Raw genomic sequence first — 18,629 nt, 5'->3', positions numbered from 1 at the left:
ATAAATCATCTTCTTTACCCTTTCTATTTTTGTGTTTGTAGAGGGATATGATAACTATTTCACATTGAAGATACACTATAGTGGTGTCTTCACCAAGTCACCTGGAAGGAAATACATCGATGGTACTATATCATACGTAGATGACGTTGACACTTATTTATTTTCAGTCCATGAACTCGATGACATGGTTCGAGAATTAGGGTACAAAGGTGAACAAACTCTTTACTACCATTTATGTATCCCTGAATTTCCCTTAGACTACGGGTTATTGCCTTTAGGTAATGACCAAGATGTTCTTAAATTGGTTTCGTATGTCCCTAAGCACAAACTTGTAAAGGTCTATATTAAACTTGGTCAGACTAGGGTAACTAGTTATTTTAAGTCTCCTTCAAAAGTTGTTATTGAGGAACTGGAACCTGAGAGTGTGTCATCGGAACTTAATAGAAAAAAAACCTTATAGAAGAGAAGTAGGATCGTGTAGTACAAATCTTGAGTTAGACCACCCTGCCAACCATGTTGTTGACCAGTCACAGGTAATAGATATGGATGAAAGTCAGGATCATTCAAAGACTATTGTTCCATATGTTATGTCTCAAGTTAGCCAATGAAGTAATTTCATTGATGTGAATGAAGGATTGATCATGGATCACATAGAAGAAGTGTGTAAGGGTAATTTGTGTAAGGATTGATTAATATTTACTCTCTGTGTTCTTACTTTTCATTCATTCAATCATAATTGCTTTCGGAATCTCGATATTAATTCACTACAATTGGTATCAGAGCGAGTGTTCTTGATTTGATCAAGAATTGATCCTTGATGGCTTTCTTGATTTGGTGATTCATTTTATGATCTTGGATCTTCGTGGTTTAGAGAGTTTTGGATTCTAGAAATCGAATTCATCTTTGATTCTATTCATAATTCGATTTTCTTCACTAGAATTCAAGTGATTTTTACTTTCTCTCTCTAGAAAACCCACTCAAAATCATTTTTTCTCTCTAGAAATCTTAAAGTTTTGTGATCATGGTGAATTTTCCTTTCAATTCTTGGATTGTGATCGTTGAAGGTATCAAATACAAAGTCAATAAAGATCAATATTATGGGTTGGTGTTAAACAAGAAGATATATTGGGGAACTATGGTTTCTTATGGAGGATTGAAGGATGATCATGGAAGCTTGATATTTCAACCACTTTGTGAGATCAAATGGTTGGCTGATATTACATGTTCCATAATATCATGTAGTAGTGATAAGATTGGAGAAGAAAAATATTTGTTCGATAAGAAATATGTTTCTCTTGTTGAAAACCCAAATGATCTTCGTGCTCTTAAGCTTGTTGAAGTTTTTGACAATGGGGGTTCAATGTGATTTTCTTGATGTTCAAGAAAAGGGAGTTCAAGTTGATTTTCAAGATGAAAAAGTTTTTTGCTCAATTGGAGTTCAAACCGATGATATTTTGTGTTCTTGTGATTCGTTTGAAGGAATGACTCCTTATCGGAAGCCGATGATCCAAGAAAATCACAAGTATCAAACTCCAAAAAATTTGATTCAAACTCATAATGTTCATGTTGTTGAAAGTGGGTTTGTTCATGAAGCCAACTCTTCAAGATGCAAAAAGATGAGAAAGAAAATGAAGAAGAAGATGAATCGGAAGAACAAACGGGTTTACTCACAAAAATCGTCATATGTTGTGAAGCCGAAATACGTGAAACAAATTTGGGTTCCAAAGCAACAAACTCCAAAGGTTGCATTGAATTTGAAATCAAAACCCAAAAGTGTTGGTGGTTCTTTTGAAGATGTTCTTGGATCGACGAAGAACACGAAGAACGAGTTGTACATCTCGCATGGTGGGTGGTACAATGTTCGTTTTGGAGATTTTCTCATTCTGACAAAAGAACCAAGATCTTTCAAATTTGATTCGTTTGTTGAAAACGGAACTCGATTCGTCAAAAAGGTATCTCAAATTCTCAAATGGATTCCAAAACATCCATGAATTTCGATTCGTGTTTTTCGTTTTTCCTTTTTGATCAATTTGTTTCGTTGGATCTAATCCGTTTCAACCCCTTTGTTGATCCAATTAATTTTTGTTTAGATCAAATTCAAACCAAAAACAAAATAAAATTTACTGTTCATGATTCGTTTAACTTGAGCCCAACATTTGAGATATTTTGTTCATGAAACCCAAATTAAAGATCAGGTACTGTTCATATCGGATCATTGAGCCCAAATTTAAACTACTCGTACACAATAAGTTAGATCCGATGAACTGCTCATTCATAAAATTTCGATTCCTGAGTCGCATGGTCTGTATCGTTGTTGGTATTGATTCCATTTGTTTCACAAATTTATGAAACTCGACATTATTTCTTCGATTTCATCTCGTATTAATGAATTTAGAACCGATCGGAAGTAAAGATCGAGTTGTTCTTTGACGTATCCAGTTTGTGCGCATCAAAATAGTTGTACCTTTGAACTCACACGATTCAGTTCTGGATTCTTAATCGTCTGTAATTGATCATATCTTCATCTTCATTTCTTTAAATATTAACTTCGATTGGAATTGATTGTTGAGTCATTTTTGTAAATCGATTTTATCACTTCGGTTTTAAAATTGCTTTTGTTCAAGTCTCAGTCGGATAATCGAAAATTAATTCTTTGATCTTATCGATTTTGGTCAAGAATTCATGAAAGAGGCTTAGAACTTGTGATAAAATACGTTTTTGATCTGAAATTTGGTATTGGATACTTCAATTTTGTGTTTCTTGATCTTTGACTTCGAAAAGTCAATCCCAGAAAAAATCAAACTCGACTTCTATGGGTTGATTCAATGAATTGGAAGAAGAAATTGGAAGATATAAGTTGTTTTTGAACTGTGAATGTCAAAATCATGTTCAATTTTGAGTTTAATTTCGAATTTGGATGAGTTGTCTTCGTGATGTTGAACACCGTGAGTTGTTCATGTTCGCATCATGAAAGTGATTTGGAAATTGAACATTTTGTGGTAAATGAAAAGCAAAGTTAATACAAGAGTCATCGATGCGAAGTCAAGAAAGTTTGGAATCGATGGTGAATGGATTTGAATGCTATTGGAAATAAATTTCGTGAATCGACATGACGATTTTGTTTTTGATTGGAAATATGAAAATGAAGGATTAACTAGGTCGAACAGTTTCTTGGGATTCTAAGATGCGAATGTTTCAGGTTAATATCGATGCTTGGGAAGTCAAAGTCGAAGTCGATGGTAGATGATTGAAAATGAAACTGGATTTATGATTAAGGGTCGAACAATCGATTATTTGGGTCGAATAGAAATTGGATTCGTGATTATTTGATGTCGATTTTTGACTTTGGAGTCAAAGATCTGGGATCGCGGTTGAGAGTCTCATTTACGGAATTGATCTCATATTTGAGAGTCGAACATCAAGCCTGGGAGTCTCGACTTGACAGGTTTGAAGTCAATCGAGTGTTCGCATCTATGGATTGTGTTCGATGTGTGCTCATTTTTTTTGGGTTCGCATATGGGTGAATTAACATCGAGTTCGCAATCTGGATATTTTTTTGGAGATATTCGCATATAAGGACAACAAGGTTCACATTTGGTTAGATGGGTTAAAGATGCGAAGTCTTCTCATCCATGGTTCGCATTCATGTTTCACGTGTGAAGAATTTGTTTGACGTGCGAAGTATATTTCACTGGTTAGTGAATTGGGGAAGAAAACAGAAGTTTCGAAAAGAGTCCCTGTAGTTTCGTAATATTGGCAGTTTATACCCAACTTCGCATATGGGTAATATAAGTTGAGAAGTTGCAGAATTTTCAATTCTGGTCCCTGCAGTTTGTGCGAATTTGCGCTTTATGCTCGGTTTCGCAAATGGGTTAGAGTTCGCATATTTGGTTGTTTTTAGCGCAACGGGTCCCTGCAAGTTTCAGAAAATGACAATTTCTACCCGGTTTTTGAAAAATCTTGCAACTTTCACCCAAAAAGTCAAAATTTTTCATAAATTGGAATTTTTTGTGGCTTTTTCATGATTGTTTTTCCGTGCAAGATTTTTGGTGATTCATTTTTGGTACACATCAAGGGGGGTATCGTGAAGACTATTCCTCGGGCGCTTCTCATCCTTAGTGGGTTTTATAATCATTTTTTGATTATAAAAAGGGGGAGAATGATGGGTATTCGAAGCTTCTTGGGTTTATCGAATATTCATTTGCGGATTTGAAGACCAGTGTTACTTCGAGGGGGAGTTTGGTCTTGATCGCGCTAGCTCGTTGGATATTAAAGCCGAACATCCAATCCTAACTTTGAGGGGGAGAATGTTAGGGTGCAAAGTCATGCTTGGATGTATTGTTTTAGGCTTTCCTCTTTGTATGTGTAAATGGGTTGAGTCTTTCCTATAAATAGGAAGTGAGTGACTCCCATTATGTAAGTGGAACCATTTGGAGTGTTAGACTAGAGAGAGAAATTGTATACAAACCCATTTGTATAATCTTTCTAGATCTAATAAGAGCTTACAAAGATTTATTTACTCCATGTGTTCTTGATTTTACATGATGATTCACTAGATCCTTTCTAATTCCGCACATGCCATCATAATCAACACCACTACAATTGATGGACAACAAAGTGTAAGACTCGATGAATTTGAAGCATTTACAAATGATTATTCAACTTATGCTGACTTTGATGCTGAGTACATTGTACCAAATGGTGAAGACAATCAAGTAGAAATGGAAATTCTAAAGGGCATGGTAAGTGATGACAGTGGAGATGCTTTCTATAGTCAGAATGATGATGGTTTTGATTATAGTGGAGATGATTCTGATGATAGTGACTACATTGTACATGATTCTAACTTGCAATTTGATGTGGATGTAGACATGAGTGAATTCCAAAGTGTCGTGGATGTAGATGAACATGGAATTTTAAACAAGCAAAACCGAAAGTATAGGGAATGACATAGTTGATGAAGAGTTGGAAGTTATTCAAAGTGATGATTATCAGTATGCAGGATTTTATGAAGATGAAAGGACAAAAATGCTTAAGGAGTTGAGTAGGTCAACTCCATGCTCACATGGGGAGATCCATTTAAAACCATATAGGGTGGGGTAGTGTTTAAAAACAAAGAAGGAAGTTGTGGACTACATGCATGCACATGCTGTAAATACAAGGAGGTCCCTATCCTTAGCAAAAAATGATAAAATCAAGATAAGGGTCAAATGTGGAGGTGTTGTGGGCCAATCTACTGAAACAGTTCAATGTGGTGGGCCATCAACTAGCAGTAAGGTAAAGTGCAAGGGACAATCTACTGAAACAGTTGAATGTGGTGGCCCATCAACTAGAAGTAAAGTAAAGTGCAAGGACAAAAATGTGATTAGTAAAAAAGGAAAATGTCCTTGGGCAGTCCAAATCTCGAGGCCAGATGAGAATAAGGATTGGTTGGTGAAAACAGTACATGATGTCCATAAATGTTTGCAGAAAAGATCAATGAAAGCTTGTACTTCAAAATATTTAGCAAACTTAATTGTCCCACAAATTTAGAGTAACCCTAAAATTCCAATCAAAGCTTCACACGAGGAGTTGTGTAAGAAGTTGGAGCTTGGTATGTCAGTTCAAAAGGTTGGTAGGGCAAAGCAAATGGCTAAATGTGTGATTAGTGGGGACTACCAACTTCAATATGGGTATCTGAGGGATTATGCTTTGGAACTTCTAAACACTAATCCTGGTTCAATTGTTAGGATATATGTGTATTCTAAACCATGCTTGTCGACTACTACAAGAACTTTTAGAAGAATATATGTATGTCTAGGTGCATTGAAGTTGGGATTCAAAACTGGGTTAAGGGATTTCCTGGGAGTTGATGGTACATTCTTGAAAGGCCCATATCCTGGGCATGTACTAACTGTTGTGGGTCTAGACTCAAATAATGGAATATACCATGTAACATATGCAGTGGTAAAGGCTGAGACAACTAGTTCTTGGACCTGCTTCATGAAACTGTTAGGAGAAGACTTGGAATTGGGAGCAAATTCAAATTTTACCTTCATTTCTGATAGACAAAAGGTATGTTTTACCTAATTGTTTCTCATGATAGTGTACCTTACTTTCTATTTTTATAAATGAAACTGGTTGTATTTGCATTTGTTAAGGGGATAATACCAGCAGTTGCAAAGGTATTCCCCAATGCAGAACATGGGTTTTGTTTGAGGCATATTCAGGAGAATTTGAAGAAACAATGGAAAGGAAAAGAGTTGAGTGACTTGGTTTGGGAATGTGGTAGAGCAACAACATTAAATCACTTTAAATATGTAATGGATGAGTTGAAGAAAATGAATGATGAAGCTCATGCTTGGTTGTGTAAGATTCCTGCAGAGACATGGTCTAAATCTCACTTCAGTGGTATGTCATTTAGAAGTTGTTGAGTTTTATGTTTTAATATAAGATTTGTAAATTCTCTTTTTGAATATGTTTTTCACAGGTAGGGCACACACTGATTGTTTGTTGAATAATCTTTGTGAGGTATTCAATGCCAAGATAGAGGAAGGTAAGGATAAACCAATCATCACCTGATTAGAGTATATTAGAGAGTATCTCATGAAGAGATTGTGTGTTGTGCAAAAGGAAATAGATAAGTGTCAAGGTGAACTAAGTACTACTGCAACTATAATTTTAGAGGAGATTAAGACTCAAGCAGCAAAGTATGTAGCTAAGTATAATGGGGCAGGAAAGTACCAAGTTGCAAGCACATGGCAGGATCAATATGTGGTGAACCTAAATGAAAGAAGCTGCACTTGTAGGTTCTGGGAGATTACAGGTTTTCCATGTAGGCATGTTGTTTCTGCTATATGGAACAAAATTGAAAATGGAGAAAATGCCCCTGATGTTGAGGATTGGGTCCATCCTTGCTATAAGTTATCAACATGCAGAGCCATGTATCTGAACAAAACTGATCCAATAAATGGTCGTTCAATGTGGCCAAAAAGTGATTGTCCATTCACGTTAACTCCACCAAAACATCACACACAGGTTGTTATGTCAACTAGGCTAGATATGTACTTTTAATGCCAGCATGTATGTTAATGTTTTAAATATAATAAATGTATATGTGGAGGTTGGGAGGCCAAAAAAGAAGAGAAGGAGAGGTGTTGATGAGCCCAACAACCAAACCACTAAATTGAGCAGGAAATTTCTTGCAGTCACTTGTTCAAAGTGTCATAACAAGGGGCACAATTCCAGAACATGTAAAGGGCAGGGAGGCATTGGTGAAGTTGGATCAAAGGGGAAGACACAGGGAAAAGGGAAGACACGGGCAAAGGGGAAGACACAAGGAAAGGGAAAGGGTAATTTAGGCAATTCTGTTAAGTAGTTAGTTGGATGTTTGGGTAGTTAGGTCTTTTGAAACTTAAATTATGGTTTGGTTGTTTAAATTATGGTAACTAGGTCTTTTGTAATGTTTGTATGGGTTAAGACCTTCCATCAGTAAGTATGTTGAAAGTAAGTCTCATGTTTGTATGGGTTAAACATAGACTTGTAATGATTTTATCAACATTTTGCTTATGAATTACCCTCTCCAAACCTTTCTAAAAAACATGCATGTATAACAATGTAGATTTGAAATACCATTCCTAACCATTTGCAAGATGCAGTTATAACAATGTATCATACGGAAATGCACATCAAAACCACTGATTTACAACAAAATACATAATCATCATTTCCATTAACTTAATGTGTTACACTTCATACAACAAAATGAAACCAAAAATACCCATTCCATCAAAATCCAAAACCCCCTGAACTAGTTAGATGCGTACAAAAGAAACCAATAAACCCCATCCTATTACCATCCAAATCCTTACTGGTTAAAATAAAACCAAAAAAAAAAACATCCATGAATAGAACAACATCAGCCGGTAGTTCCAAAGTTCTGCACTTGCAATCCCAACCCTCTCTTCTAATCGATTCATTGATCTTATCAAACCTGGAATCACCACCAATGCCCTTGCACACATCGGAGGGTCAACCCACCTTAAGAACCCACATCTTGAACAGTTCAAAAATTGCCTTCGTGGGTTACGATCCGTTCATGAGGTCAACTTCGTTGTTTCCATTCCACATCTACAAATCGCCATCTTCGACACTTGCAGAAATCGTTTTGCAATTGGATGCACAATAGAGTGACAAATCGCCATCTTCGACACTTACAATTTAGTTTTTGCATTTATCACTACAATATATCAATTTTAACTATTTACAAAATATTCTTTGATTTTTTTAAGTGGAATTGGATTTATATTTAAGTTGACATTGTAATGTTATATTTAAATTAACAATTTAAGTATTTTGTCCAAACTGTTCAAAAGTTGTAGCTTTAAACTAATAAATGTTTACATACAACAACATTAATAAATTAAGTATAATATGTTAAAAGTTAAAGACATAACTTTATAAGTAGAAGTAAAGATATTATTTTAAAACTAAAATTTAGTATATTTATGATTACTCTTTAGTTTTGATATTTATTTAACTTTATTAACCAACTTATAATCATTATTAGAAATACACTACAATTTATCACTTTTAACTATTTGCAAAATATTATTTGGGTTGTTTAAGTTCAACTAAAATTTATATTTAAGTTGACCTTGTAATGTTATATTCAAATTAATAATTTAAGTATTTTATACAAGTTGTTCCAAATTTGTATATTTAAAATGATAATGGTTTACATCCAACAATATATTTAAACCAATAAATTAAGTATAATATGTTAAAAGTTAAAAAAAAAACATAACTTTATAAGTAGAAGTAAAGATATTATTTTAATATTGAAATTTAGTTTATATATGATTGCACTTTAGGTTTGATATTTATTTAACCTTATTAACCAACTTATAATTATTATTATTAGAAAGAAATTGAAAAGTCATGGGAGTTTCAAATGAATGTGACGAAAGAAAAAATGCATGGTAGTTTCAAATGAATGTGGTGAAAGGAAAAATGTTTCATTTATAATATAGTATGATATGATGATTAGGAGATGCACAAACGAATAATCAACTTTAAAGAATTAGATAGTCAATGGGGGGAAGATATCGGACAAGAAGTGTTGAAATGTATTCAGGGGTAGGGTATCAAGAATGTCATGACTTGCACGATTAATAATGCAAGTTCTAATGACAAGACAATAGAATTTAAAAAAAAAACAAATTACCAAACATGTACAACGAAGGAAAGCACTTTCACATTAGGTGTATGACACACATTATCAATCTAATTGTGAAAGATGGGATGGATAAAAACGATGAAAGTGTTAAATGTTTGCAAAATGCGGTAACATATGTTAGAAAGTCCACACAAAGGATTACCCTATTTAGAAAGTGCATGAAAGTCGTCGGGGCGGAATCAACCAAGTTTTTGAGCAACGATTGTCCCACTTGTTGGAACTCAACCTACGACTTATTGAAGATCACAGTGGATTTAGAAAAAGATTTATACGAGTATGAAATGGAAGGTAGTTTCTTATTATATTCTTTTTTTTTTAAATCTTCTGCATTGTTGCTGAATTTTTTTATTAGTTTTAAACTGTCATATCTAATTTGCTATAAGTCCGTTGGGACTGATTTTTTTTTTTTTTAAATGTAGTTCATTGTTTGACAATAGTTATCGACTCCAGAAACACCTTATTTGCATTTGTATTGAGTCATTTACAACCCTCCAAAAATGAGATATCAAGTTTTTTTTTTTTTTTTTTTGTTTCAACATTGTTGCCGAATTTTTTGTAAGTTTTAAACTGTCATATCCACTTTGTTATAAGTCTGTTGGGGCTGATTTTTTTTTTAATGTAGTTCATTTTTGGCGATAATTATAGACTTCAGAAACACCTTATTTGCATTTGTATTGAGTCACTTATAACCCTCCAAAAATAAGATATCAATTTTTTTTTTCTGTTACATCGTTGTTGTTGAATTTTTTGTTAGTTTTAAACTGTCATATCTACTTCATTATAAGTCCGTTGGGGCTGTTTTTTTTTAAATGTAGTTCATTGTTTGACAATAGTTATAGACTCTAGAAACACCTTATTTGCATTTTTATTGAGTCACTAACAACACTCCAAAAATGAGATATCAATTTTTTATAGATATTTTTTGATAGATCGTTCCTTTACATGAGATGTGGTAACCCCCGTGAGTGAAGATTTTGTAACTTGTCGAGCAATGGTCTCATTTCTTGAGAAGTTCAAGGTCAAAACATAATTGGTGTTGACGACTTCAAAACCGATGGCAAATCAGTTTTTTGGAGAAATATGCGGCGTTTACAAGCATATACGGGTATGGTCGAAAAACAAACGATTTTCTTCAATTGGGAAGGATATTTTAGACAAATATGAGAAGTATTGAGGCAAATTTGAAAAACTGAACGACTACATGTACTTTGCGACTATCTTGGATCCGCGAATGAAGACAAAATTTCTTAAACATGCTTTTGAAACATTTATTAAGTACAAGATGCCGAAAAATAACCCCCTTTCCGAATTAGGTATTATTGAAAAGGCTTAGTCTTTATCAAATGATATTTAAAAGAGATTTGAGAACTTTTATAATGAGTACAATACCGACTCTAACGTACCATCAGAAACCGATAGTAGTCAAGATGTCGTGCATATTGATGACAATGACGACTTTTTAGACGACTATTTTGTTCAATTGATGAACCCATTGGCTTCAAAGGAAACGGAGTTAACACGGTAGTTGAATGAAGGACAACCCCAAAGTGTTAAAAACTTTGATATACTAGTTTGGTGTAAAAATAGTGCATCTCATTACCTAATTCTCTCGCGGATGGCAAAAGGTATAATTTTAATTACTTATAGTTTTTATTATAAACAAACGATTTTCTTCAATTGGGAAGGATATGATAGACAAATATGAGAAGTATCAAATATGAGAAGTATTGGGGCGAATTTGAAAAACTAAACGACTACATGTACTTTGTGACTATCTTGGATCCGCGAATGAAGACAAAATTTCTTAAACATGCTTTTGAAACATTTATTAAGTACAAGATGCCGGAAAATAATCCCGTTTCCGAATTAGATATTATTGAAAAGGCTAAGTCTTCATCAAATGATATTTAAAAGAGATTTGAGAACTTTTATAATGAGTACAATCCCGACTCTAACGTACCATCAGAAACCGATAGTAGTCAAGATGTCGTGCATATTGATGACAATGACGACTTTTTGGACGACTATTTTGTTCAATCGGTGAACCCATTGGCTTCAAAGGAAACAGAGTTAACAAGGTAGTTGAATGAAGGACAAACCCAAAGTGTTAAAAACTTTGATATACTAGTTTGGTGGAAAAAGAGTGCATCTCATTATCTAATTCTCTCGCAGATGACAAAAGGTATAATTTTAATTACTTATAGTTTTTATTATAAGATAGTATAATTTAATATTATATGTTTATGTTATTAGATATTTTGGGCATTCAAATATCTACTGTGGCATCCGAGTCCGCTTTTAGTACAAACGGTTGCATAATTGATACTTATAGAGCAAACTTGTCCACACCTATAATAGAGGCCTTGGTTTGCAACCAAGATTGGGTAAGGAAATCAAAGAAACCGATTTTTTTACAACATCGAAGACATTTTTAAAGATAATGACATAGTTAAAGGTAACAAACAAATTCATTTTATTATCTAATAACAAATCGTTGGTTATATATTTACTTTCACATTACTTTTTTTCCGATATATATTAGAGTTGGAAGACGCAATACGCACCCAAAATCGAAATGGAAAAAGGCCCATAGATATTAATGACTAGTTATATTCTTTTGATATCAATTTTATTAAAATTATTGGGACATGGTTAGTTCACTGTATGATTAAGATGTGAGAGTTTCTAAATTTATCATTTAATTGTATGATTTACTTGTTTTGTATTGTGCATGTGGGTGTAAATTACACAGGGTAAAAGTGTACACTTTACTCGGATGAAATATTTTAACCATTGGATGAAACTATAAAATTTATTCCAAGTTGAGGTACTTAAAATGTTACATGAGAAATTTAATTGTATAACTTATAGTTTTTCCAGCAAATAAGCAACTAACCTGGGTAACCATTCAACCATGGAGGTTGGTGTCATAAATGGAAAGAACTTAATTTAATAGATTATAATTAATTAATTTTGTTCGGTGTCATAATGAAATATTTAAATAAAACAATTCAAATGTAATATTCAAAACAATTGAAATCAATATTCTTAAACAATTCAAAATCAAAGTCTAATATTCAAAACAATTCAAATCAAAATTCTTAAACCATTAAGAACAAGACAACACGTGTTCCTTGACCATCTTGTCGAGTTAACGCATCTTCAATCTCTATTGATAAAACAAAAATAAACATATTTAGTATTAAAAAAATGTTACCAAACAAATTTAAAGCACAAAACTTATTACCTAGTTATATTATTCGGATTTTTGGCACACGTACGACAATGTCTATTAAGGCTACTTGTACCATGTCGATAGATCGGCTTTAAGTGTAGCGAAACAATACTTACAATTTGATTGCCTTCATTCAACCACATCATCTTCTACTACCTACAATATATCAAAATGTAGCCAACATGTGGACATCTCCTTCAAATTCAAATGTTATACAAATAAGTAAAAAATCTAGGTAGATTTAAAGCATGTAAAAAAAACGATGTATCAAAGACATAAAACTAATAGATTCAAAACGAAACCTAATTGAAGTATAAAGACGTAAATTAGTCAATTACTTTAAATGCATATTTGCATAAAATTAAAAAGAAACATACTTCAATTGGACGGTTAGCTTCTATGTATGCTCTTGAAAAGAAAAAACAACTTCAAGCCTTCAACCTATAGAATAATAAGTTAAATGAAAATGTAGAGGTGGAAGGGTCTATTTATAATGAGATGTTGTGAGGTGTTGACAAAACATGAAAATTAAAAGATTGCTAATGTCAAAAAATTGTCTTCTTGCTTTTATGTTCATGTTTTTAAAGTTGAAGCCTTAAAGGTCAAAGATACAAAAAGACAAGTTAGTGTGGTTGCCCAATAAATAAATAGATAAAAATTTAGAATTTCCACAGAAAGGTGTTGAAGAGCTCGACAATATTATCTAAATATCTCGGGATAAAAACTTCTCGAACGAAAATCCATATTTCAAGCACGAACCCAGCCTATGGCTTTTCCATTTTTACCCTTCGGCCCAAAACACAATTTAAGGGTTAGATCTCTCAACCATTATTACCTCCTTTCACAATGTCTAATACTTACCTCCTTAAGTCTCAAAGATTTTACACAATCGACTTTTGGCCCACGACAAAATAAGAAATGACCGGAAATATGATGTTACAAATTACAACAATAGTATGGAACGAGACATTTAGAAGAAAGTATTTATTTTTCAAAAACTGAAAAAAATAATTATTTTCTTCAAATATATCATTTATATATGTTATATTACTTAATTTCCCTAAACGAGGTTATTATCCATAATATTTGAAAATTTAATATGCTTCGATGTAACTCTTTCCGTATAAATTGGTTATAAGGATGGTCATATTTATCCATACCAAAAAAATATAAGTAATTTTATAGGTAAAAAAAAAGTAGAAATTTGAAGACTATGCCTATTTTTGAGATTTAAATCTGGGAAATCTCCAGAAAAAATCATAATATTTTACCCTAATTTACGAAAAAAGACATAAACTAAAATTTGTTTACGAAAAAGCATGAAAAATTACGGTTAAAATGACGATTTGACCACTTTTTTTCAATTTGTCGGTTTCAATACTTATCTGTTTCCATTAAAGTCTCATTATTTTATCATAATTTACTAATAAGTCCTCAACAAAAGTTTAGTAATGATTTGACCATTTTCTCCATGGAACATATATTTTTCGGTTTCATTGGTGGCCTAAACGCCTAGTCATTAAATGAGCTGATCAGCTAGATATATTGGGTTATATAATGTTATGTTTAGGGATGAGCATTTGGACCGGGGAACCGGCCGGAACCGGTCCCGGAACCGGTACCAGAACCCGATGGAACCAGTAGGGCCGGGACCGATACTATAATTTCGTTAATTTTTGGAACCGGGACCCGGTAAAAACCGGTTGTTGGAATCGGCCCAAAACCGGGAACCGGACCGGATAACTCACTCAAAATTTGAAAGTTGCATAACTCACTCAATTTAATTTTTTTGACCTGAATTTTTTTCTACATGTAGATTATGATTTGTAGTTAAGTTTAGACTATAAAAACGCTTGATTTGGTTAAAAATTGAATGAGTTACAAGCCCCGTAAGGAAGGGTGTCAAATCAGAATTTTTTTTATGTTTCAGCAAATAAGTGTAATCTGACTTTGTTGTTCAAATATGCATAACTCACTCAATTTAACTTGTTTTGACCTGAATCTTTTTCCTACATGTAGATTATGATTTATAGTTAAGTTTAGACTATAAAAGCGCTTGATTTGGTTAAAAATAGAATGAGTTACAAGCACCGCAAGGAAGGGTGTCAAATCATAATTTTTTTATGTTTCAGCAATTAAATGTAATCTGACTTTGTTGTTCAAATATGCATAACTCACTTAATTTAACTTATTTTAACCTGAATCTTTTTCCTACATATAGATTGGGATTTGTAGTTAAGTTTAGACTATAAAAACTCTTGACTTGGTTATAAATTGAATGAATTACAGGCTCCACAAGGAAGGGTGTCAAATCATTTTTTTATGTTATAACAATTAAATGTAATCTGACTTTGTTGTTCAAATATGAATAACTCACTCAATTTAAGTTTTTTTGACATGAATCTTTTTCTTACATATAGATTAGGATTTGTAGTTAAGTTTAGACTATAAAAACTCTTGATTTGGTTAAAAATTGAATGAGTTACAAGCTCCGCAAGGAAGAGTGTCAGATAAAAAAAAAATATGTTACAACAATTAAATCGTAATATGACTTTGTTGTTTAAATGTGCATAACTCACTCAATTTAAGTTTTTTTTTTACCTGAATTTTTTTCCTACACTTATTTTAGGTTTTGTAGTTAAGTTTAGACTATAAAAACGCTTGATTTGGTTAAAAATTGAATGAGTTACAAGCCCCGTACGGAAGTGTGCCAAATCAGACCAGTTCCAAAATCGAAAACCCGACAAAAACCGGAACCGGTATAACCTTTGGGCCGGTTCGGTTCTTGATTTTGGCCGAAACCGGTTCCCGGTTCGGGTCTGGGTCCGGCCAGTTCGGTCTGTTTGCTCATGCCTAGTTATGTTTACCATAAAACTTGATATATTGATTTATTGTATATTTTTTAGAATACAAAATGCATCCAACGAAGACTGCAATAATTACATAAAGTAGCAACAGCTTCGTTATTTTTTAAGTTTATAAGAAATTTCAATTTGTCTATCTAATCTTATGTAACCTGGTATATCCATCTCATTAGACATCAGCTCATTTCCCGCCATTTTTCGCCGATAACATATACATAGTCATAAATGAGCCAATGAGATGAATATCAAATTTTACGGTAAATGTAACATCATACAACCCATCATATCCAACTTATCAACTCATTTAATGATTAGACATCCACGTAACAATAAACTAATAAAATGTCTGTTGAAAAAATGATTAAATCATCACTAAGTTTTAATTTTTGACTTACTCGTAAATTAGGTAAAATAATGAGACTTTAATGGAATCATGTAAGTAATGAAACTGGAAAAAAATGGTATAATCATCATTTTTACAAATAATTCATGATTTTATAAATAAATTTGAGTTAAATTTTTTTTCCTATATTAAAATAAAATATTAGTATTTTTATTAAGATTTTTTTTATTTTTTTATTTTTTTATTTTTAAAATCATGTAAACTATGAATGGGCTCATCTCTTATAAGGTTGAAGAATAGTTAAAAATAATTGGTGTACGGTCTTTATCGGGCTAGGCCCATTTTCATATTAGTGTATCAATTTAATAAAAACCTCAATATGAACGTCGAAACTCGAAACCCTAGTTACTAGCTGCCGCAAGCAACTCTTCCTCATTTCTTTTTTGCAGGGTACGTTTTTGGTTTTCTTCTTACTGATTTAAATATTCTGAATTAGGGTTTCAGATTACATTAGCAATCCATACGATTGTCGCTATACTATGTATGCTCATCACTTAAGATCTATCCTATATCCGTTTGTTTTTCCTCGTTTCGCAATTTTACATCGTTTTGACTAACCCTGTTTTATTATTTTCAGTGGATTGCAGTAGGTTCGGCTAGCAATGTCGCCCGCTAAAGGTAACACCTCATCGCTTCTATATGCTGTTCCTTTTTGTCGATCTATATTTATCAATTTTATTGAATATTTAAAGCTTATACATATCAAAGGCTAGAACTCACTTTACAATCCAACCTTATGTTTCACATCCAGCAAACAAATTTTCTGTTTAGTTAATACGAGATTGTTGAGCTGCAGGAAGCATGAGTAATTTGAAGAGAAGTTAGGTCACAAATATATATATATATATATATATATATATTTGTCACAAATATATATATTTGTATGAATGCTCTGCATCTGATAAAAAAAGGACTTCTTGCTGATACTCATGTTGCCCAATTTACTGTTACAGCTGATGCTACAAAGAAAGGAGATGCAAAGGCGCAGGCTCTAAAGACAGCGAAAGCTGTGAAGACAGGATCAACATTCAAAAAGAAGGCCAAGAAGATCCGAACAAAGGTGACATTTCATCGCCCAAGAACATTGAAGACTGACAGAAACCCAAAGTATCCTCGTATCAGTGCCCCACCAAGAAACAAGCTTGACCACTACCAAATCTTGAAGTACCCTTTGACTACTGAATCTGCAATGAAGAAGATAGAAGACAACAACACCCTGGTTTTCATTGTTGATATTCGTGCTGACAAGAAGAAAATCAAAGCTGCAGTTAAGAAGATGTATGATATCCAGACCAAGAAAGTCAACACTTTGATCAGGTATTATTTTCAATAATTGTCACTATTAGTACACATGTTTGATAAATTTTAGACAAAATGGTGGATTTTTGAAGTTTTGTTGTTTTTATTTAAAAAAAATCCAGGCCTGATGGAACAAAGAAGGCTTATGTTAGGTTAACCCCAGACTATGATGCTTTGGATGTAGCAAACAAGATTGGAATAATCTAAGTGAGGTAAGGTGTTGTTTTGGTTTAAACTTGAAAGGGAAAGTGTATGCTCATTGTGGCAGTTTTGTTAGTTTTAATATCTTGAATGTTACAAGTTTAATGTGGTTATTTTTTATTTGGATTCTTCATTTGGTAATGGAAGCATACTATAGCCTCTGTTTTAAGTTGTTTTGTTATGTTGAAGTTTTTTTTTTATGGTTTCTTAGTGGATCTGAATTTTTAAAACATGAATTTATAACATGTTGTGGCGCTGGAACCTTTGAATTGTTTTGCAGAATTGTAAAAAGGATCATTTTACCCTTTTGTATTATTTTGAATTCAATGTTTCTGTTTTATATAATGCTGTAACCATCTTTTTAAATAATCATAAATGATATATAAACACCATACAAAAACACAAAAAAACATGATGAAAAATTCCATTATATTGATCAAAATTGTAGAAATCTAGAAACATTTAAAAGAACAAAAAAAAAGATTAAACTTTTGGATTCCCAGAGGAAAAGAAAACATGTATTCTTTCCATCGTTACATCAAACATGCCCTTCAATAGTCACTCCATTTTTCTTTCCAATGTTTAAACCTCCAAATTCTACAAGGAAACAAATAGGCTCGATGGAAAGTTATACAATCATTAATGGAGGTATTTTCATTGACTTCAAAATTGAATTGATCTTCAGAAAACTGAAAATGATTAGATTATAGTAGACAATCCACATGAAATTTGTAAGATTCCAATCAAACCAATAATCCAAATGAAGACAACCAAAAAATTATCCCATGGATGTTAGGAACTGCAAGGATTGTCCAAACTATATGCGTTACATTGGATGTACAGCTAGGGTAGGTAGGGATGAGCATGGGATGAAACCGACACCGACCCGTACTGTTCCTGATTTTCCGAAAACCGAATTCGATCAAAAGTTCATCCTGAGTACCGAACCGAATTAAAATCACCGGTACCGGGAATGGTACTGGTTTTCGGTACTAGTATTGGTACCAGTGGTATCGAATCCTGAATTTTGTGTATTTGGAGTACCAAGTACCGTCCTGTATTTTTAAATTCGGTACGGTTCGGTACCGATACGGGATCGGGATTTGGGAAAAACTGCTTATCCCTAAGCTAGAGTACTATGACATTTGTTTAGTTGCAAAATACAACACAACTCTTCATTCTCATATAATTTATTGGAATAAAGAAATACATGATGCAAACTAAACTAATTACATCTGGACATATGCAATATCTTACCAAAACTCACCTGTTTGACTAAAAAAACTCAATGATATTGCAACAAATGAAACATAATTCCAGCTGTGATTTTCAAGCATCGCAACTACATACAACTTCAACATAGAAAACTCGATTTTTAGAGGAAAAACAAACCACATAAGAAGAAATAAA

At 32.9% G+C, this 18,629-nt stretch overlaps 2 protein-coding genes across 3 annotated transcripts; both read left to right on the top strand.

Moving 5' to 3' along the window:
• The first annotated feature begins 5,136 nt into the window (after positions 1-5,136).
• On the top strand, positions 5,137-7,357 carry LOC111888944 (uncharacterized). The gene is made up of 6 exons (XM_052766319.1): positions 5,137-5,442; positions 5,533-6,054; positions 6,141-6,390; positions 6,470-6,535; positions 6,665-7,017; positions 7,103-7,357. The coding sequence occupies exons 1-6, from the start codon at positions 5,137-5,139 to the stop codon at positions 7,355-7,357; spliced, it is 1,752 nt and encodes a 583-aa protein (XP_052622279.1).
• An 8,635-nt stretch (positions 7,358-15,992) lies between these two features.
• LOC111888969 (60S ribosomal protein L23a) lies at positions 15,993-17,388 on the top strand. Of its 2 annotated transcripts, none has more exons than XM_023885100.2 (4): positions 15,993-16,109; positions 16,297-16,337; positions 16,673-17,036; positions 17,141-17,388. In XM_023885100.2, exons 2-4 carry the CDS (start codon positions 16,322-16,324, stop codon positions 17,223-17,225), a joined length of 465 nt encoding a protein of 154 aa, XP_023740868.1. In that variant the 5' UTR covers positions 15,993-16,109; positions 16,297-16,321; the 3' UTR covers positions 17,226-17,388. The 2 variants fall into 2 exon arrangements, with proteins under 2 accessions (XP_023740868.1, XP_023740869.1); XM_023885101.2 differs by having other exon boundaries at positions 16,071-16,200.
• Positions 17,389-18,629: the final 1,241 nt, after the last annotated feature.

This window comes from Lactuca sativa, chromosome 8 (genome assembly GCF_002870075.4).
Source record: "Lactuca sativa cultivar Salinas chromosome 8, Lsat_Salinas_v11, whole genome shotgun sequence".
Classification (NCBI taxonomy): Eukaryota; Viridiplantae; Streptophyta; class Magnoliopsida; order Asterales; family Asteraceae; genus Lactuca; species Lactuca sativa.
The sequence above is the reverse complement of the archived record's forward strand: the minus strand, read 5'-3'. Positions and strand labels throughout refer to the sequence as shown.

Excerpts from the sequence above, each read along its gene's own strand:
- LOC111888944 (XM_052766319.1), top strand. The coding sequence starts at position 5,137 with ATGCATGCACATGCTGTAAATACAAGGAGGTCCCTATCCTTAGCAAAA. Across the intron at positions 6,536-6,664 it reads CAATGCCAAGATAGAGGAAG|AGGAGATTAAGACTCAAGCA; the intron begins GTAAGGATAAAC and ends CTATAATTTTAG. Across the intron at positions 7,018-7,102 it reads CACCAAAACATCACACACAG|GTTGGGAGGCCAAAAAAGAA; the intron begins GTTGTTATGTCA and ends GTATATGTGGAG.
- LOC111888969 (XM_023885100.2), top strand. Across the intron at positions 17,037-17,140 it reads AAAGTCAACACTTTGATCAG|GCCTGATGGAACAAAGAAGG; the intron begins GTATTATTTTCA and ends AAAAAAATCCAG.